Raw genomic sequence first — 21,972 nt, 5'->3', positions numbered from 1 at the left:
TAACGATAAATTCAATCTCTCAAAATAAAACGAACAAGAAATTTCCTCCGAATAGGATAATATATTATAAAACATCATATTCTATTGCTATCTATCCTCACTTTCTACTGCTTCAACTACTACTTCATCCGTAGCATTTTCCGTTTCTTCAGGAGTCGCCACTTCATCTTTCTTAAACTTGTTTTTCTCTGGAAAAATATGAAAAGGAAATATACATTATTGCAGTGAACTAGGAATTAATTAAATTACATTGAAGGTACTTACCAAACATCGATGTATCTGCATCCAGCAGCCGAAGCATGTGAATTGTATCATTCACATCTGTATAAGCCCGCAAGCTCGATGTGCCACGCCAGCCAACTAATGAGAGCGTTAGCTTCTCATCTGCATATCGAAGTACACAACTTCCAGGATCTGTGGAGAATGTCGTGACAAATTTAGTTTCATTGCGATATTTACTTTCCAAACAGTCCTTACCTAAATTGACTACTCGAGCCTGCGTCTTCTCGTCTAATTCCGTGATGGCGGGCGGCTTAGTAGGATCCGTGCACTGCAACAATTTAACTAAATCCTCTTTCTGCAGATTCACACGTCGAACGTCACCAATGAAAGGATTCACGGTTAAAAGTCCTTCTTGAGCCAAACGGAATGGACATTTCATGTGTTTGTTATCGCAACGGACAAAAGTTTTCACCCCCGTGTTGATGATCTTCACAGCATTCTCGTTGTTCTGAACAAGATCACGAATAGCGTCCGAGCAGAAATAAATGTTTTTCTTTTTTCCCACAAGACAACGTGTTAGCAGACATTTGACGTTGAAGGAATCATTCAGTTCGTAGAAGGTTTTTATTGAGTCCCAAACATCTTCGTTGTCTTTGAAGAAAACATAGGGATCCTCTTTGTAGCCTTGAATGCGGCGTTTCTTTCTTTGTGGTCCCCATGGGACTGACTTCTCATCTGTCGAAGGAGTGTCATCTTTTTTCTCCTCGCCATCGGCTACGGTCTCTGGTTCAGGTTCAACTTCTTCCTTTTCCCATGGTAAAAGTTTGTTCTTTTTCAAAACCGCGACAAAGAATGCACCGGTATTTTGTAGGTGCGGCAAAACCCGAATGCTATGGAATTCAACGGAATCCAAAATTAATCCATATTTTTTGACGAATTATAGGAAAAAATATTCACTCACCATTTTTCCAACCCAATGGTAGCAATCTCCTCTTTCGGCAACGGAAACATATTCGGTCGGATAACTGTATGGAATTTTTCAGGAACTTCCTCAAATTTAGAGAAAATATCAACTTCTTTCGAAGCCAACTTCCAATCAGTCAATCCGGGGATATATTTCAAGCCAGGCACAAGCTCTGATGCATCCACAATCTCCAATGCACCTTCTGCGTCTTTTATGATTCGTTGTAGGACAGCTTCGTTTTCAATGGGGTTCAGAGAACATGTTGAATATACAACTCGTCCGCCGACAGCAAGTAATTCAGCACCTCGACGGAGAATTCGATATTGCACACTAGAAAAAAGTCCTTTTAATTGAATATTCATATTCCCAAAATCTTTGTGTATTACCCATGAAGATTGTTACCCTGAGCGGTATTCCACTTCATCCAGATGTCTGGATTTTTACGCAACGTTCCATCTCCGGAGCAAGGCACGTCACAAAGGATCTTATCGAATTTCAAGTTCTTCCGTTTACCATCTGCGGTCGTTTCCTAATAGATACGAATTAGAGCCGAAATTCTGACTATTCAACAAGGAAATTACCACTAAATTGGGGAAGAATGCACTGTCATGATTGGTCACCACGAAGCAAGGTGAATTTAAACGTTTGGCTTGGTGAACTAACATGTAACATCGATTGTTATCTAAATCATTAGCAACGACGAAACCTGTGGGAGTTTCATTCTCCTTTCCTGAATGTAGCGCTTCTATCAGTTGGGCTGTCTTGGATCCGGGAGCGGCGCACATGTCTAGTACCTAGGGTAGCAAAAAGAAAAGAAAAATACATCCAGTCATACATCCATGGACAGTCAAATTAATTTTAAAAAAACATCTTCAGTGAACAGAAGGTAGAAGAGTGTCGTTTTGGGATTAAAACGGAAAACATCAGGCAAGTAAGTCCTGTCCCTGATTTAACAGTCTTGAAATACAAATACCACGCATCAGCGACAATTCCTTAATTCAGTAGACTCCCATTATTATTGTGTTAAGGGAAAGTCGCACCGCGTCCCTAAAGAACTATTGGGCCCCACTAGACTCCTTAAATATCTTTTAAATTTCCAAGGCAATCCTGATACCTGACTGATCGTGATCGGTGCGCAACTATTCGGTCTATAACTTAATTCGTGCCGTTTGCTAAGAGATGGCATAACTTGATTATTATTCCATCGCTCCAATATTCCGAACATACGTTTGGAAGCTACTGTCATTGTGCGTCTTTTTCAATATGTCATTTATTTGAAGTGTAAACAACAATTATTTTTTTTCACTCAAATATGTCGAACTTTGCGCCTGGAAAATTGTTTTTGCGAGGAGTTCTTCTTCATTACTTTAATATGAAGAAAACTCTTGCCGAAAGTCATCGTATTTGTTTGGAAGTTTATGGTAAACATGCTCTAGTTGCCGAAAATGGTTTGCAGGGTTTAAAAGTGATGATTTTGACTTGGAAGACGAAGAAGGTCCTGCGCAACCAAAAAAGCTTGAAGATGAAGAATTGGAAGCATTACTCGATGAAGATTGTTGCCAAACACAAAAAGTGGTCGCAGGAACTTTCGAAGTCACTCAAGCCGCCATTTCAAAACGTTTAAAAGCAGCCGGATACATTCAAAAGCAAGAATTTTGGGTGTCACATGAACTGAAGCCAAGAGACGTTGAAAGGCGGTTTTGCATGCCCGAAATGCTACTGGAACGCCACAAAACGAAGTCATTTTTGCATCGTATTGTTACTGGTGATGAAAAATGGATTCATTATGACAGCCCTAAGCGCAAAAAATCATATGTGAAACGCGACTAAGCAGCCAAATCAACGGCAAAGCCGAATATCCATGGCGCGAAGGTAATGTTCTGTATTTGGTGGGATCTGAAGGATGTGCTGTATTATGAGCTACTAAAGCCGGGTAAAACCATCTATGGAAAACGCTACCGAATGGGTTTCACACATAAATGGCACTAGCACCACATTTAGTTTACTTTAAATATCTAAAGTTGTCGTTTTTCACTGCTTGGACATCTGTGAACCATAACTTATCATGTCGCGACCCAAACATTTTTTTTAACATTGAAAGATATTGAGTTTTGTGGACAATAAACGACATTCGTGTTACTGCTAGTATTGTGACTCTATTTATCAGTGAATAATTACCGCGTCGTTGGTAAAACTAAAAATGGATGGTGATAAGCGTGATAGGGATGTAGATGACTCTTTTGGCTCTCGATTCGTACTTTTTGTCACTGTTTTTACTGCTCTCTCACAAGTTGTTATATGTAAAACGTGCAAAGATGAGGTATCATTTTCAGAGGGGAGTAGGCCTGGACTCGGTTCGAAAATCATTGTAACCTGCAAAAATTGTGGCGACCAACAATAAACGGAGAGTGTCTGACCAGAGATCCTTCTCAGATCACAGTTTGATATTTTTCAGTCTAGATCTCGCCGCAGAGGTCTCTAAACCCTTTAGAAAACCCAGGAGGATCGACTGGCAAAAATTTGGTCAAGTAATTAAGAAACAACTCTCCGGTGCGCAAATTGGTAAGATTGGCACGACAGACGAACTGGACTCAAAGATCGGGGTTCTGGAAAAGGCATTCGACACCGCCTTTAAAGTCTCGTTCCCTACTAAGTACAACAGTAAGACACTGCCATCGTGGTGGAATGAAGATCTCTCCAGCCTCAGGAAGCTGACCAGAGAAATCTTCAACATCTGCTACAGGCGTAAATATTGGCAGCCTTACAAGGACTGCCTGAAGAAATACAAGTTGGCCATCAAGACCGCAACAAAATTCTGTCCAAGGAATATAAGAGTCCATTCTTTCTTAAAAAGTCGGAAGGCTCCTGGACAGAATCTTCTGGTGAAACCTTGGAGCTGGTTCAAATGCACTTTCCCGCCAGCGAGGAGGACTGTGAGTCAGAGCCTTGTTTGGAGGTTTGCGGCCACCCCAACTGGCGAGACTATCAAATCGGTCATTATAGAGGATAAGATCGGCTGGGCTATAAAGGACTAAGGGCCCAGATGACATAATGCCAGTCATATTGCAGAAGCAGCAGGAAAGGGTTGTGCCATGGCTTGTTGAGATATACCGGAGCTGCATCTCTTTAGGATACGTACCACAGTCCTGGAGACGTGCACCAGTGGTTTTCATACCGAAAGCGGGCAGGCGCGGTCATAAGTCCGCGAAGAACATTCGACCAATCAGCTTCCCCTCTTTCGTGCTAAAGACCCTAAAGCGCTTCCTGGATATCCACTTAAGGGCGATTATGGAGAGAACGCCTTTCTCTAAGTCGCAACATGCCTACCTCAGAGGAAAATCCACAGAAACTGCTCTCCACGAGGTAATTGGCACGGTTGAGCGATCACTGCAGTACAAGCAGTATACCCTAGCTGTATTCTTGGATATAGAGAGAGCTTTCAACAACGTTAGTACCAACGCCATCAAGGAAGCCTTGACCAGTATTGGATTGGAGGAGTATCTTACGCATTGGATTATATGCGTGCTAAGTACCAGGATAATGCAGTCGGATCTGGGAGGCAACAACTTGACCAGAGCTGTGAACAGAGGCCCAGGGTGGCGCCATCCCTCCGGTGTTCTACTTAATAGTAATGGACGAAATTTTACGAATATTGGACAGCAGCGGGGTGAAGGCAGTGGCCTATGCCGACGACTTGGTGATATTAGTGTTAGGGATGTTTCCGTCCATTATGAGCATGGAAGGAGCGTTGCGAAAGGTGTGCCTGTGGGCCGCAAGATGCGAACTCGACATAAATCCAACCAAAACGGAACTGGTGCTATTCACCACCAAGACAAGGATACCTGAATTCCATCTATCACGGCTGAATGAACAGAGATTGATTCTTTCCTATAATGTAAAGTATATGGGTGTAATCCTGGATCCAAAACTAAATTGAGCACAGAGCTGAGGGTTAACAAGGCCTGTATAGCCTTCTATGTCTGTAAAGAAATGGGATCTCCGCCCGAGGATGGTTACCTGAATGTACACCACTGTAGTGCGTCCAATCCTAACGTACAGCTCTATTGTATGGTAGCAGACTTTGACCAAAAAATACAATAGGATGAAGCTTAATAGGATTCAAAAAACCGCGTCTGTAAGTGCTACTGAGGTCCTACAGTCCTGCCCGGTAGATGCTATCAATATACTCCTGCAACTCCTCCCCGTAGACCTCCACATTAAATACGTTGTAGCGTGCAGTGCCGTGAGACTACGTGAGTCCGGATGCTGGGCAGTGAAGTCCTACGGCCACAGCAACATCCTAGACGAAGTACCTCGGGAAATCTGGATATTCGCCACGCACTATGCCACACGCAAGCTTAACTTAACGAGAAACTTTGCCGTGAACTTTCCAACCAGGGCAAAGTGAAAGATCGGCGGCGTGTTGCAAGCTATTCTTTACCGATGGATCAAAGATGGTCTGTGGAGTCGGCGCGGGGGTTTTGTATTTGTCCGTCGTCTTCAGTTGGTGGGACCTCCAACTCACCAATGTTCTAGTTGTTCAGTAGTTCATCAACGTATTCATCGTTCCAAAATGCCCATTCTGTCGGAAATCAAATTTCCCTCTTTGTCTCGGCAGGATGAACATGAAAGTGAGTAAGGCTTCATCCTGCTGACTTGTTGGTAGAACTTGCGCGCCTGGTGCAGTTACTCCCTGTACTTTTCGAGTTCACAGACCTGTTAGTTCTCCCAGGCTTCCTTTTTCCATCTGTGAAGTTGCTTCTCCACTCGACGTAGTTCGGAATAAGTTCCGACTCTTTTGTCGCCTGGGTCCAGTACGCCAAGTATGTTTTTGGTCGTATTTATGATAACGTTCTTCAGGTGATTGTGAAGCTCATTTGTTGATGCTTCATCTCCAGGATCTCTGTTAACTGCGGTTATTGCGGCATCCATTTCCCTTTTATAGGTGTTGCGGAGGGCTGTGCAGTGGATGGTTTCAGTGTTATTCGAACTCCATGTCAACGAGATAGTGATCAGAGTCTATATTGCCCCCCCCCCCTAATGTTCTGACGTTCATTAGGAGAAGAGGTGGCGGCGTTCGATCAGCACGTGGTCAATTGGGTTGGAAGTGGTCCCGTCTGGAGAGGCCCACGTACTGTACGGAATGTTTTCCGCGCAAGCCAGGTACTTCCAACAACCATTTCGTGTGACACTGCTAATTGAATAATCCGCAGTCTGTTATACATACATACGTATAACATTCACTACGCTCTGAGAGCTGGGGCTTAAAATACATTCTAAAGTCGTCCTGCTTGTCGTGAAGGGCGACTAAAAGGGGTCGCGAAACGTCAGTAACGCCTCGGATACGGGTCGACCTCACGGCAACGACCTTTTCTATCGAAAACAGACTATGATTGGTTTGTAGGTACGCTCCTTAACAACAGTACCGAAAGATATCAGAATTCCCGCTTTCGCCAACTCGAGCGAGAATCCTTGCGACATAAGCTGGACATTGTGAGCCTAAGGAAAGTAAGACGGTAGGACTCTGGAGAGTACTCCTGGATGTACGTAACAATAGAGGCGCTAACATCGACTTGGAAAGGAATTACCATTTGATAGTCACTCAAGTTCGGGTGCGTGATGCGTCCACCACTTCTCGCAGGTTCGGAGAGCTACGACCCCAAAGTTCAAAACCAACCGCTTGTATGATCCAGCTGTCGCTCGACAGTGAGACAGCTATCTTGCAGATCAGTCGCAGATATACTGAATAACCCGCCTAAGAATATCTGTGAGTATTGGGCAGCCAACAAAAATGCTCTTTTCTCCAATGTTACACAGGTCGTCGACTATGTCCCGAAGGGGCTTCACAAGATCTGATTGACTATGGAATCGTGGAAGCGGATCGATAAACGGATGGGGTTGAAAGCTCTATTGACCCCTTCGAATGATGGGAAATCCCGAGGAATTCAGCGAAGGGTGCGCCGTAACAGGAGAGAATTTGCTATTGCACTGGTCAGAGAAGCGGAGCATTCCACAAAACGTAATAGTAGTATATCTGGAGGGCTCTACACAGGAGGAGCATTCCGGAGAAACTAAGCCATTATCAAAGGGTCATATGATGACGTGTTGCACTTAGGTAAAATTTTGGAGGATTTTGAGGTTCAAAGCGAAATTCGCCAGAGTTGTATCCTGTCACAGATATTATTTCTTCTTGTTATCGGTGGCGTTCTTCGTGCTGCCTTGTCCGAAGGACGTGGAGGAATTCAATGGAGTAGAACATCTTTCTTCAAATACATTGACTACGCTGATGATATCTGCTTCCTCTCTCATCGGGACATTGGCGTTGGTCAAATGGCTCTGGATTTGGAAGGAGAGGCAAGTTGAGTTGGACTGAAAATAAACACGAGTCTGACGGGTCATCGCACTCGCACTCTCACTATCTACATTAAGCAGAGCATCGAAGGCGTCGATCAATTTGTATATCTGGGAAGCGTGGTATCCGCTGAGTGACACCGAACTATATGTTACCCGACGCATTAAGAGCGCAAGATCCGAGTTCGCTACTTTGTCTAAAATCTGGAAATGCAATGCGCTGGCCTGATACCATCTGAAACGAAGAACTTGGTCGACGCACAAGTCTGGCAGCCGTACGCATTGTGGCTTTTTCCACGAAGCCTCACAGGAGGTTATCTGATGCCATGGGAATTGGGGGTGCCCTCTAAAAGCATATGTCCCAAGAGAATTTCTGGGGAATGTTTTCTCGGTCCGGTTATTTGCAGTTGACCCCCTTGTGGGAGTTTCACGGCAGTTGTGCCCACATGGCGGGCTCAAGCATAGAGTTGCGCTGTACAACTCGGGGGTCGTAGTCCTTAATTACGGCAGAGGTGTAAGATAGTCCTTGCATTCACTGGTATTAACGCTGAGGCTGCACTCAGTATAAACTAGCACCGCTGTGCCAGTCTCAGCGTGGCTCTGTGAATTATGCCTACACGGCAGATACACACGTTATAGGTTTAGCGTGTGTAAAGGTCGTAGGGTAAATGACGAATCCTCAGCTTTAAAATCAAAAATAAATTTCTTACCTTATCAGAAGGCTGCACTTGAAGTACTATCGGGGGAATCATAGACACAGCTTCCTGCCGGCTAATACTCCCAGCATTAGTTTCCGCTATAAGAAAATTGTGCAGCTTGAATAAAGGTTCAGACCGCCGAATATCCCGTCGTGTAAGCTGCAGCTGCCATGCAAACCCGTTCGGATACCAAGGCAAACATTTTGGCATTTCAACATGCCCGCCATCTATATTCCTCAACTCCGCCACTCCTTTCACATATTCCTCAAAGAATTTACTCTTGATTATGTCCAGCAAGGCTGTAGCTTCGTCTCTAGAGCCTGTAACGCGGAATGTTGTAGGCAGATCGGTCCTCAGAGTAGTCAAGAAGGATTCCCACTCGTCTGACCCGCAGATGTTTTGAGCCTGCAAGTGAATTGTCGTTTAGCCGTTTACGCTGCCACTGAGGCTATTTTACTTACTTTATAATATTTGCAGAACAACTCATTCTCCCGCACAATCTCCACGTAGGGTTCAGATCTCCTGTCTGGTCTACCAAGTCCCTAAAATTATCAGAAATGTGAACTAAAACCATTTAGTAGAATTTCATTAATGACTCACGTTTTGTTTCTTTGCGCGCTTTTTCTGGGCAAAGGGATTTGCTTTTTTGTTATTACGTCTTCCCATTATAAATGTTAAAATTCTTGGAATAAGGTCTCTAGCCACGATTTACCACTTCTACCCTGATAGCCAACAAACACGCGGAGTCAAAGCACACGTCCACTGCAGGGTTAATGTCAAATGAACATCCCAGTGACAGCTGTCATGCGGGTCAATGCCGGCTTTTGAGCAAAAGATGTCGAGATGGTCGTACTGAAAATGGCTGAGCAATTGTACCGAAAATAAGCGGGAATGAAATCAAAATGGATAATGATTAAGGGAATATATGAGCAAAGGTCCTTTTTCGTATTGTTCGACTGTGCTTCAGTTTCATTATCATCACTCTTAACGGTAAGTAATTGATTAGCCTATATTATAGGGAAATGCGAATAGAAACCACCATTGTGATTAACAACAAGAAAACCAAATATGGAGGAGTTCCTTAAAAATTCAGAAAACGAGCTATAACAAAATTACTGAAATAAAAATACCGCTGCTGACACAACAAAAAATTTGATTTGACATTCATCTCGTGTTTTCAATCTTGTGGAGTATAGATCATGACATCATTACCGCTGGGGTGCCATCTTTCCATCGTGTGTCTCTCTCTGCATCTACATTGAATTCTCCCTTCACTCCACCATCTGCATAAATGCAGATCCTTCAATCTGATAAACTGGGACGATTTCCCACACGACAAATCGCGCATTTACTCTAATGTTGTCTTGGATATAGAGGGAGCTTTTAACAACGTCAGTACCAACGCCATCAAGGAAGCCTTGACCGGTATTGGATTTTAGGGGTATCTCACGCATTGGATTATATCCATGCTGAGTACCAGGATAATCCAATCGGATCTGGGAGGCAACAACTTGACCAGAGCTGTGAACAGAAGCATCCCCTAGGGTAGCGCCATCTCACCGGTGCTCTGGTTAATAGTAATGGACAAAATTTTACGTACACTGGACAGCAGCGGGGTGAAGGTGGTGGCGTATGCCGACGACTTGGTGATATTAGTATCAAGGATGTTTCTGTTCATTATAAGCGACATCACCGAAGGAGCGTTGCGAAAGGTGTGCCTGTAGGCCACAAGATGCGAACTCAGCTTAAACCCAACCAAAACGCAACTGATGCTATTCACCACCAAAACAAGGATACCTGAACTCCATCTACCACGGCTGAATGAACAAAGATTGGCTGTTTCGTCTAATGTAAAGTATCTGGGTGTAATCTTGGATCCTAAGCTAAATTGGAGGTTGAACATAGAACTGAGGGTTAAGAAGGCCTGTATAGCCTTCTATACCTGCAAGAGAACCTTTGCAAAGAAATGGGGTTTCCGGCCGAGGTTGGTTCTCTGGATGTACACCGCTGTAGTGCGTCCGATCTTAACGTACGAACTTTGCTGTGCACCTTCCAACCAGGGCAAAGTGGAAGACCGGCGGCGTGTTGCAAGACTATGATACAGTATTCTTTACGGACGGATCAAAGATGGTCTGTGGGGACGGCGCGGGAGTTTTCTCGACTACATACAATGTATCCACGTCGTATGGCCTCCCAGGTTTTGCCAGTGTATGCCAGGCGGAAGTGCTGGCGATATTGGAAGTCTGTCGATGGCTGGAGCGTGATTCGAGCCCCAAGCGTAACATAGCCATTCTGACCGACAGCCAAGCGGCCATCAAGGCCTTGTACTCAACGACGACATCTTCCCGGTTGGTGGGGCAGTGCAGAGACACGCTCAACCATCTGGGCGGCACGCTCAAGATCACTCCTCTGGGTTCCCGGGCATAGGAACATAGAAGGGAATGAGCGGGCTGACGGATTGGCCAGGCAAGGCTCTGCTCTTGGCAGTCCCTCGGGGAACACAGTCGGTGTTCCGCTGGCGGCTGTCGGGGGCCGAGTCTACTCGCACTACCTATCAGCCGCGGGCCTGAGATGGCGAAGGCTTACAAGCTGTGCCAAGTCAAGCAGAATTTGGCCTGCTTATAACATAGCCCGATCACGAGAACTCCTGTGCCAGACGCATGCAAATGCATTCAAGATTACGGCGGGCTGCACGGGACACTGGCCCATAGGGGACCATGCTGCTAGGCTCGGCATACCCTACAACTCACATTGCCGAAGCTGCGGAGAAGGAAGGGAAACCCTCATGCACTTTCTCTGCGATTACCCAGGTGTGGCTAGAGTCAGGCTGCGGACACTGGGTAAACCATTCTTTGGGGACCTCAGAGAGATTTCCAGCTGCAGGCTAGGAGAGCTGCCTTCCTTCGTGAATGCTACGGGTTGGCTCTGAAGATCCGAGCCGGCTGGATTCTGCCTCCCTGCTCCCATAACAACAGTCACGGTCTAAGGAGTTTGTGGCATCAAAACGGCGCACCAAAGCGTTAATTGGGCTCCTCAGAGCGGCCACTGATACCTACCTACCTACCTAATGTTGAGCCAGATACATACATCTGGAATGTCAACTCTGCCTTCGAAACTACAATTGACAAACACGCTCTAGTTAAAGAACCTGGTTACTGCAAATACGGGTGCCTTTCCCGCTCAATCCTCCTCTTAGTCCGCGATAGAAACAGACTATTGCAGCGCAGGAGACTATTATTTCACGGGTTGCAGAACAAATTCAACACTGACTACCGTCTCCTCTCCAAGATCATCAAAGACCTGTCCAGCAAAATCAATGGAGCTATTCGGTCTGAACTGAATGCATCTTACAATAAACTCCTCAAATCCCTCAAACCAGGCCCATAAGTGATATAGACAGAATAAGCCACCTTCTTCACCTCCCTAGATAAAGTCGAATTGGCAATCACCCAGTCCAACAATAAAAAATCTTCGGGCCCCGACAGGATCTCTAACTTTGTCCTGCGGAAGTGTGTGCCTACCTTCAATGAACGTCTCGCCATCCTTTTCAACAACTGCTTGAAGAAGGGACACTTCCCGGGATCATGGAAATCACCCCTCCTTATACCTATCCCTAAGAAGGGGTGCTCGGGCGATCTCCAAGATATGGAGCCTATCTCTCTTCTTTCCAATATTGGAAAATTCTTTTAACGTATCCTACTAAGTCACCTCAATAGACACTACTCCTCTATCATTCCACTTAATCACTTCGGCTTCGAAAACCTCAGATCCACCGAGCAGGCAATCCTGTATCTTCAAGACCATATCCTCAATCACCTGGAAAATAGGCATTGAACCGTAGCCTGCGCTTTAGACCTCGAAAAGGCATTTGATTCAGTTTGGAAAGAGGACTACAAACTAAGTCCAATTGCCCCCTCCCATTATTCAGAATCCTCGGAGACTTCATCTCCAACAGATGTTGCCACGTACGCTTCGATGAACTTCACTTCATCGACTTCCCAACGACTTCCCTCAGAGATCTATTATAGACCTGAAACTTTTTAGCATCTTCCTCCATGATATTCCCCTTCCTGCGGTAAACTTATCCTCCAAGCCAACGGCAACTCAGGCATACCTCAACCGCTCTTTTTCCCCAGAGACAATGGTCCTCCCGCAGCAGGAGGGACTCTTTTCGCTGATGACACCATCCTATATGCGAGCGGATGCAGACCCTGTCCCTCAAACTCCTAACCAATAAAGTCATCGCGTATTTCGACCGGTGGGCCCTCACCGCTACTTCCCATAAGTCTGAAGTTATTTGCACAAACCCCAGTACGAAGTGCCACTGGGGCACAGTGCCAGGAAGTAAAAACCTCCATTTACACATTGCCAACCACACGCTCAAGCCGAAACAAAATATTAAATATTTGGAAACTTCTCTCAACAGCAAATTTAAATCCAACCCTCACGTCAGATCTGCTATTGCCAATGCTTCTAAAGCCCCAGCTACCTTACAAACTTCCTCTCATCTAGGGCCCTGTACCCTATCACCAAAACCCTTCTATATAAAACTCTTATTCGTCCAACCCTGACCTATGGTTTCCCAGCTTGAGTTACCCTGTCATCTAAAGTAGCAGAAGCACCATAATTCCGCATATGATAAAACTGTCGCGTGTGAGACTGAAGAAGTGGCTGTCCCACCCTAACCCACTGATAAAAAATCTCCCTACGCGCAATGCCTCGTTACGCTAGCAAAGGTACTACGTGTCACGGCTGGCTCTCCTTTCGGAGTATTAAACTTTAAAGAAAAAAGTATGAGATGAGTTTAGGAGTTCATAAGCACAACCTGTTGTGCGCTAACTCCATAGAAGACCTGGACCTCTTTCAAGGATGTCAACCGACTCGAGACATACCAAAAACCTATTTACTTTGTTAATTATATTTTCATTTCTTTTGAATATCAAAACGACAACGATCGTTTACAAAAATAAATGCATCAAATCCTTGGTACTGGAAGACTTAGTAAAACATGGCGTATCATACAGATTCCTTATCATTACATCTCAACTCCTTCTACACACCCCGCCTACTTCATTGTAGGCATAGCAACGGCAGCCTTCGAGTGGGTCACATCACTTTCACGCCACAATTGGGTTACAGTTTTCGTCTGGGTGTAGAACTTAAAACCTTGTTTTCCGTAGAAATGATGGTCTCCCAAGAAACTTCCACGAGTTCCGGTGAATGAGAACATTGGTAAAGGTACTGGGATAGGAACATTGACACCCACGTTTCCAACGTCAATTTCATTAACGAATTTTCGTGCTGTAGCTCCATTTGTTGTGAAGACTGCTGTGCCATTACCATAAGGGTTATTGTTAATAAGTTGGATTGCTTCATCGATGGTATCCACGGACAAGCATACCAGGACAGGGCCGAAAATGTCTTGTTTGTAGCATTCCATATCGGGTTTCACATCCGTCAAAATGGTAGGACCAACGAAGTAACCGTTTTCGTATCCTGGTACTGTGATGTTGCGACCATCTAGGACACATTTGGCACCTGCTTTAATTCCAGATTCTACCAAGTCATGAATTCGTTTCTTAGATTGTTGACTGATTACTGGACCAAGATCGGCTCCAGGAACATGACCAGCGTTCACCTTCAATTGCTTAGCTCGCTCCACTAAGTCTGGGATCCATTTGTTCGCTTCACCAACGAACACCGCTGTAGACAATGCCATACATCTTTGACCAGCAGCTCCGAAAGCCGCTCCAGCTAGTTGATTCAATGTATTTTCCTTATTAGCGTCTGCCATTACAACTCCATGATTTTTCGCACCCATGTTACATTGGACACGTTTTCCGTTTCTTCCAGCACGTTCATAAATATACTTTCCAGCTTGATCTGATCCTACGAATGATACCGCTTTGATCGTTGGGTTATCACAAATGAAATTTACTGCATCATGTGCTCCGTGAATAACGTTAACAACACCAGGTGGGCAGCCCGCTTCATTGAGCATTTCCATAAGCATCATAGTTGCACCAGGTACGCGTTCTGAAGGCTTAACGACCATTGTATTGCCGCATGTCATGGCCATCGGGAACATCCAGAGAGGAATCATAGCGGGGAAGTTGAAGGGAGCAATACCAGCAGTTACACCCAAAGGTAGGATTAGTGAATATGTATCCATATCCCTTGCTACATTTGGGACCGTTTCACCCATTTGTAATGAAGGAATACTGCAACTGTGTTCGACAACCTCTGCAATGAAAATAGAGATATTTTTAAAGCTTTTGCTAAATATGGGAAGAAAATCCGAGAAGAAAAAATTTATAAATAATGTAAGATTTCTTAGTCACAAATCAGGCCTCTTAGTGAGATCGACAACCCTAAAAACATGAAGTACTAGAACTACGAAAAGGAAACAGAAATGTTGTGTGCATTTTATGGTAACGACGTGTAAGGCTTTAGTGTGGCAAGGACTCTCGGCAACGAGATCGAAACGTTGACGCTCAACCAACTCAATTACCTTACCGTCAACATTTTAAACGGCAATGGAATGCTTGCAGCTCTAGATATAACCAAGCTCTACTAATCGGTTTCAAATTAAAAATGTCAGTTCCAAAACTACTTACGCAATCCTCTTAATACATCGCCTTCTGCATCAATTAATGTTTTTCCTTGTTCCTTAGTAATATTTTTGGCAATCTCTCCAATATTGTCCTTAATGATGGCCTGGAATTTGAACATAATTTGTTGACGGGAGAGTGGTGTTGTTTTGCCCCAAGTTTCATAAGCTCGTTTTGCTGAGTCCACAGCTTCTTGCATTTCACTTTGTGTACATTTTGGAACACGAGTAATTACTTCATTCGTGGCTGGATCATGGAGATCGATGAAATCGGATGTTTTCGATTCGACAAATTTGCCATCGATAAACATTTTTGTTGTGGGAGCTGATGATGAGTAGGCTCGTTGGAATTGGCATCGTGCCTGAAATTTTGAAATTTTTTTATTGAATAATGTTCTGGGTAAAGGTATGGAGGGAGAAAAGGGGAAGGACTCTCCTCGGCAACCTCGATGAAAACTTAAGAAACTATGATGCCTCAAAATGAGATTTTTTTTATATCGTCGTGAGGAGGAGAGTGTATATAGAGGGACGATTCCCACTTTCTATCTCCGTTAAAGAATTAAGGATATCACCAGGAAGGATAAGGGGGGAAAGGAAAGAGTTTCCGGCCCTTCGAAATTGCGGCCAATACCCACTTAGAACAATATGCCGATTCGAATAAGGGTAAACTTCGATTTTTCACCCCATGAGGCGCGGGATAAGGACGATATGTAGAAGAAAAAGGAGGATTACTCTTTTCTAGTTCACTCAGTACATGCAGCAAAACCTGCATCTACAATCGCCTGACTAGTGCTCGAAAATAAAAGTGGTCTGCAATCTGAGGAAAGGTAGGGTGCAAGGCAACTTCAATAATCTTTGGCCTGTCTCTCTTCTTAACGATCTCCAAATTGATGAAAAACAGACTCAACTTCTTCCTTGAAGATCATCCCTATGTCTCAAATAACTTTTTTGGTCTATGAAAGGAATGAGATATCACCTCATGTCTGAACCAAATTCTGCTGTGCAACTCGTTAAAAAAGAAGCCAGAAAAAGCAAGGAGGGGAAGGGAGTGGGTTCGTCCCTTCTTGAAGGTATCATGCCCGACTAGAATATACTATGTTAGTCATAATATAGATTCAGAAGAACATGGGAAATAGAAAAATTATGATTAAAGAGGAAAGGAGGAAAGGAAGCCTGGGAGAACCAACAAGTCTGTGAACTAGAAAAGTACAGGGAGCAATCGCACAAGGCGCGGAAGTTTTACCAACAAGTCAGCAGGATGAAGCCTTACACATCTCGACGTTCATCCTGCCGAGGGAAAAAGGGAAATCTGATTTCCGACAGAATGGGCATATTGGAGCGATGGGCTGAGTACTTTGATGAACTACTGAACAACCAGAACATCGGCCAATTGTAGGTCCCGCCAACTGAAGACGACGGACAAATACTACCACCACCAAGTTTAGGAGAAACAGTCCGTGCAATTCATCGGCTAAAAAACTCATAAGTCGTCAGGAGCCGATGGAATTACAACCGAATTGGTTAAATATGGAGGCGACCAGTTACACCAAGTGGTTCATCAACTTGTGCTCAAGGTATGGGACAGCGAATCAATGCCTGACGATTGGCAAAGAGGCATTATCTGTCTCATACATACAAAGGGAGATAAGACACAGTGCAGCAATTATAGAGGTATCACGTTGCTGAGTACCATCTATAAGATATTCTCCTCTATCTTGCTAGGCCGGACAGCCCCATACACCGAAAACATCATTGGCCCATACCAAAGAGGCTTCACTCCAGGCAAATCAGCAACAGATCAGATTTTTTCTTTGCAGCAAGCGATGGAAAAACTGTTGGAATATGGACAACAGTTGCACCATCTATTCATCGACTTTAAAGCCGCCTATGATAGCATAGCCAGGGTAAAACTGTACGCGGCCATGGGAGAATTCGGTATCCCGACGAAATTAATAAGACTGACTAGGCTGACCCTGACCAATGTGCGAGGCCAGATAAAAGCAGCAGGATCACTCTCAAGACCATTCGACATCAACAACGGTCTACGACAAGGGGATGCCCTATCATACGTCCTCTTTAACCTGACCCTCGAGAAAGTGATCCGTGATGCTGATGTAAATGCAAGAGGTACGATCCTGTTTAAGTCCACTCAACTACTGGCCTATGCTGGCGATTTCGACATCATGGGAAGAACCACCCGAGAGGTACAAACTGCCTTCATCCAGATTGAGCAGGCGGCGAGTGGCGCGAGATCTTGGGCTGCACATCAATGAAGGCAAGACAAAATATATGGTGGCAACGTCAGCACCGAAGACCAACCAACCAACAACATCAAACCGCACTGGTCAAACAGGAAGAATAAGGATAGGAGAATGCAACTTTGAGACCGTTCACAATTTCTCCTATCTAGTCGAAAATCACAACCGATAACAACTACGATGATGAAATCCGCGCACGGTTGTTGGCAGCCAACGGAACCTATTTCAGCTTACAAAAACTGTTCCGCTCGAAACGTCTCACCATAGGGTCAACGCTTTTACTGTAGAAGACTATGATTTTGCCAGTCCTCATGGATTCCTCGGAAACTTGGGTTCTTAGCAAGAAAAATTGGGAACTCTTGGCCGCGTCCGAGAGAAGAATCCTCCGAAGAATTTTTGGACCCCTACATGAGGATGGACAATTCCGTAGCCTACATAACGACGAAATCTATGAGCGATACCATGACCGTCCAGTTGTGGATAAAATCCGGCTCAATAGGTTACGGTGGGCGTAACCGTATGAAGGAGGATGATTCCACCCGAAAAGCCTATAAGGACAATATCTATGGTAGAAAAATAATACGAGGCAGACCCTGCCTAAGATGGAGCGATGGCGTAGGCCAGGACGCCAGACAGCTTTTAGGGATATCGAATTGGTGGACCTCGGCGCAAAACCAGAATGTCTGGAGTTCCTTATTAAGGCAGGCCTAGACCGGATACCGGTTGTTGCGTCGTTGATGATGATGATGATGTCCCTGTGGACAATGGACTACCTTAAGGATGTGTACTGAGTTCAGTATTCTTTAAGCTTCTTTATCGCACCCATACATGTCAAAATTTCAGAATTAGCAGAAATTGTTAAATAGTTAGTGACTTCCTTATAGTGGCATCAAATGAAACAAGGGAAGAGGCACAAGAATTGGTCCGTCGGCAGGAGCTTTGTTCGTACGGAAATGTGGTATGTTGAAATTGCTACTGAAAATCGAAAAGTTGAACATCATATCTTTCATAAAAAGACGTTCCGAATAAAATAAAAAATAAATATGGACAATACGGCCCTAGAGCGCAGGAAGACAATCAATCACCTTCTTGGGCAAAGAGATCACACTACTAAACCCGTCAGAGTCTTAAACTTTGCGAGGGACCTAACTGGGGCCCCTTTTGAGAAGGAGGCACAGAAGCTATTATAAAATCGGCAAGCTGCGCGTTAGTTGCGCTGTTTTCTCAAGTAAAAGAGATCTCAGTACAATATTGAAGATATCAAGCATTTCTATTCTATAGGCAGAACCCTACCCACCATCTAACAAGCCATCAAATTGATCGGTGAAAAGCATTGAAAAAATAGTGTTTAAAGCCCTTATCAGTGACGATCCTGTAATTAACTTGCCGACCATGCTCATAATGAGACCAAAAAAGCTAGCATGAAGAATGTGGTCACCCTGTGGTGCCCTGAATATAGCGGCAACTATTACAACGAGAAAGTCAATGAGGCTGCCAGATTGTCGCGGTTCAGGCAGATTCGTCTACTTCCTCCTGCGAACTCCTATACATATCCTCAGTACGCAATCAAGTTCAGGTGGAATCGAATGAAAAGTACAGACTTATCACAATAACAAAGGCAAGTATCTAAAGTACCAAGCTTCGAGTTTCCGATTTATTTCACACATATATCACTTAGAAGAAGGTTCTTCTAAAGACGAACCAAAGCACATGGAAGAAGGACACATCATCTTTTAGAACAAGCTCTAAAAATGACTTATCCTTTGCATCAGGAACCATTGTAAACCAAAAAAGATGAAAGCGACTCTTCAGCCGAGCTCCGAACTCTGAGTCAGTTGTTGGATGGAATCGGTACAAACAAACTCAGAGAGTAGCAAGAACAGTCGAAGCAGCTGGGTGACTTTTGTTTAATGAGCGGGAGGGGCATAAAACATGATGCAGAAACAGCAAACCATCTAATTGAAGTGCACTTCCGAGGTAGCATTCAAAGTCCTAGCTCTAAGCCCTTCGAACACTTCGTTCCCTCACGTGTCATTGTACAAAAATTAACGTGTACTTTCCAATGTATGGGTCCGCAGCAGATCCTGAAAAATAAACGAATCAAGAGGATTCACAGAAGCCTGCCGTATGGCCAACACGCGAGCTTAAACTGAAAAGTCAAAATAAAAAAAAAATAACCGCTCGACCGCCCGCATGGGGTCGTAAGATTTCTGACCCGAGTGCCGCGATCGAAAGGGAGGATCCATGACGGATCACACCCTCGAGTGATTTTCCTCCTGCTTCGGATGTATGATGGGGCGCGGCCTCCAAGGTTCCCACCTTGCCTTGGCATCTTCAGGCCCTTCTTTTGGAGGAGGCCCCTTTGTTGAAGAGAGTTTTGCTGACTAGAGAGGAGGAGGGAAAATGAAAATCCTCAAATCAAAGAGAGATTTAGTTAAAAATTATGGTACAGTATATTCCAAATAAAAATAAAGGGAAAAGAAATGATAAGGGATGAATGATAATTAAATCAATATCCGCCGTAGCCGGTCCCAAGCCCGGTTGTGAAAAGAGGAGGTATGGATAGCTTCAGTCTGAATGGCTGTACGCCACTACAGCGTCTCAGGGGGTAGGTGAGGAAAGTGCAGGAACTTTGCAGTCTTGCTGATTACTCACTGAGGAAGCTATCCCCACATCTGGCAGTTAGGTATAAAGTGCAAATCCATCTAATAAGAAGAAGGAAAAATTTGAGGTCCGGTACGGATAACCGGCAGGAGTCGTCTGACTTGGTGACTGGGTCGGGCTCCTGTAATGGACAGCACGGCGTTGATATCACTAGTCGTGGGGCGGTTCGACGTCTAGGCGCCACGACGACCAGGAGCATTGCTTCGCCTGCTGCAGCTGTTTCGCCACAATCGACCACTTCAGCAGGTTCACGTAGGAAGCGGATGAAGTGGACTGAAGAAATGAAACTCTTCATTATCCACTCCTACTCCGAAATAACGGCGGGGGCGGATACAACATCTTACCCCCTTGATGCCCCAGAGATTCGTGGAGCGTTTCCCGCAATTCGTGCACGTTGCACGGTCACGTGCGAGTCACAGACCAGTACCGCTTGATAACTCGCAACGACACAATCCCGGCCATCATGACGGAGCGTGTTCGACTTGAGGTAACCGCGGGGCAGTGGCGGCGGCATCAACAACACTACACCACACTGCAGGCAATAGTTTCAGTACTCGCCGAAGCATTCTTTTTCACCGTCCAGCTGAGGTTACCGATGAAGTTCGGGACGAGTTCCAAAGACCGTGTATAGAATTCTCGGAAATTAATCTTTTGCATAGAACAGGTACTCTCAGGCTCTATGCATCTCCAGCAACTCCGGGAATTCTATCTCAAATCAATGATGAGATTACATCTCGACTGTTTGCTGATATGTCGCTGCTGCAACTACAATCATTTCTGTATTGTGGTGCAGTTATGGCTGTCAAATTGCACGGTCAGAAGATTCGCTTTCGTGTTATTGGTTTAAGTGACCTAAGAGATCCACCATGGAAAATTCGTCTGGAACGTCGACGGGACCCACTAAGGCAGGACATTGCTAGACTGATTCACTTGCAATGTCAGCAGACGGGTGAGAAATAAAGTGCAGAGGGTTTACAGAAACTATGCCATCCCCAGTGAGACACCCGTCGTTTAATAAGTGGGACAAGAAAACCGTAGTTAGGCTTTTCACGGAACACTCCTCCATAAATTACCGCATTGAAATATCTGGAGTGATGATTTCAGTTATATGTAGCCAATGTGAGCGAGAGGACGAGAAGTGTGTCCCAAACCACAGTAACACAGATCAGGCATCTGATCAGATTTTTGGAGCAGACCTAAAAAATTTAACTTCATCTTATTACCAAACCTGATACTTGTAGGATTTTTTATATAAGCGATAAGGCACCTAAATTTTCTATGATGTCTTTTTAATGGTCTTATCTTTATAAACGAATTGTCCCCATATAATGATAAATTTTTTGCGAGTGTGCACTATCACACACTTTGCCAACATCATGCTTAAGAACATCTCATTGGAACTGTTTTCAAAGAAAGTACAGTGAGGCCCATATGGGCGATACAAATCAGTACTTAGTAACTATCCCTCAAGTTCTATCTCCACCAGAAGATGCTGTGTAATTTCCTTATCAATGGTAGTGATATCAACATTTACAAAAAAAATGCATGTATCACTCTCAACTTTATCATTTGATTAAGCAGATCTGATGGCGCCGGGTCTGTTTCTGCGCAGCCAAATTCTAAAATTAGATTTCATTTATCATTCATCACACCACTGGCTACTCGTATGAGAGGGCATTTGGTATCCAGCCAGACAATATCGTGTAGATGCATCTGAAAAACATATAACCACTCCAACTATAGCGATGTTTGCATGCAACTTAACTGCACAAAAGATATCACCAGGTTCATCATAGCAAGCACAACATAGAGTTTGCACTACACATACCGACCGGTTCCCTTCCCTATTTCACCAACTGAACTTGACCTTGAAACTTGAGGACTATCTAAAATCAAATGTGCTCACCCCATTTGTTATCAATCGAACTACCGACATTTTTCACTTCTATAACGTAATGATTTCCTCAACTCCTCCAGCTCACGTATGAAGTAAGACTGAACAAATCTCATGAGATTATCGGAACGTATTTCTAGAGGCATGTCGTCACCAGCCCACAAGCGGAGCAAATCGCTGCTGACATAGTATCAGCAATTCTCAACAGTCTAGCAATCTAGAGGCCATAAAAAAAATGATGGTAAATAAGTTTATCAGGAGAGTCTGATATCACATGAGGAAGTATGTAGTCATTCTACCAATGATGGGTC

At 44.4% G+C, this 21,972-nt stretch overlaps 2 protein-coding genes across 2 annotated transcripts; both read right to left on the bottom strand.

Moving 5' to 3' along the window:
* Positions 1–41: 41 nt before the first annotated feature.
* On the bottom strand, positions 42–9,018 carry LOC119655550 (tRNA (cytosine(34)-C(5))-methyltransferase). Its single transcript, XM_038061469.1, has 9 exons — positions 8,836–9,018; positions 8,697–8,777; positions 8,248–8,640; positions 1,768–1,980; positions 1,573–1,715; positions 1,184–1,516; positions 478–1,112; positions 265–414; positions 42–188 (listed from the first exon to the last, which is right to left on the bottom strand). Exons 1-9 carry the CDS (start codon positions 8,899–8,901, stop codon positions 88–90), a joined length of 2,115 nt encoding a protein of 704 aa, XP_037917397.1. The 5' UTR covers positions 8,902–9,018; the 3' UTR covers positions 42–87.
* A 4,119-nt stretch (positions 9,019–13,137) lies between these two features.
* On the bottom strand, positions 13,138–21,811 carry LOC119653397 (probable methylmalonate-semialdehyde dehydrogenase [acylating], mitochondrial). The gene is made up of 3 exons (XM_038057961.1): positions 21,674–21,811; positions 14,853–15,207; positions 13,138–14,478 (listed from the first exon to the last, which is right to left on the bottom strand). Exons 1-3 carry the CDS (start codon positions 21,701–21,703, stop codon positions 13,301–13,303), a joined length of 1,563 nt encoding a protein of 520 aa, XP_037913889.1. The 5' UTR covers positions 21,704–21,811; the 3' UTR covers positions 13,138–13,300.
* Between the last annotated feature and the right edge of the window lie 161 nt (positions 21,812–21,972).

This window comes from Hermetia illucens, chromosome 4, assembly GCF_905115235.1.
Source record: "Hermetia illucens chromosome 4, iHerIll2.2.curated.20191125, whole genome shotgun sequence".
NCBI lineage: Eukaryota > Metazoa > Arthropoda > Insecta > Diptera > Stratiomyidae > Hermetia > Hermetia illucens.
The sequence above is the reverse complement of the archived record's forward strand: the minus strand, read 5'-3'. Positions and strand labels throughout refer to the sequence as shown.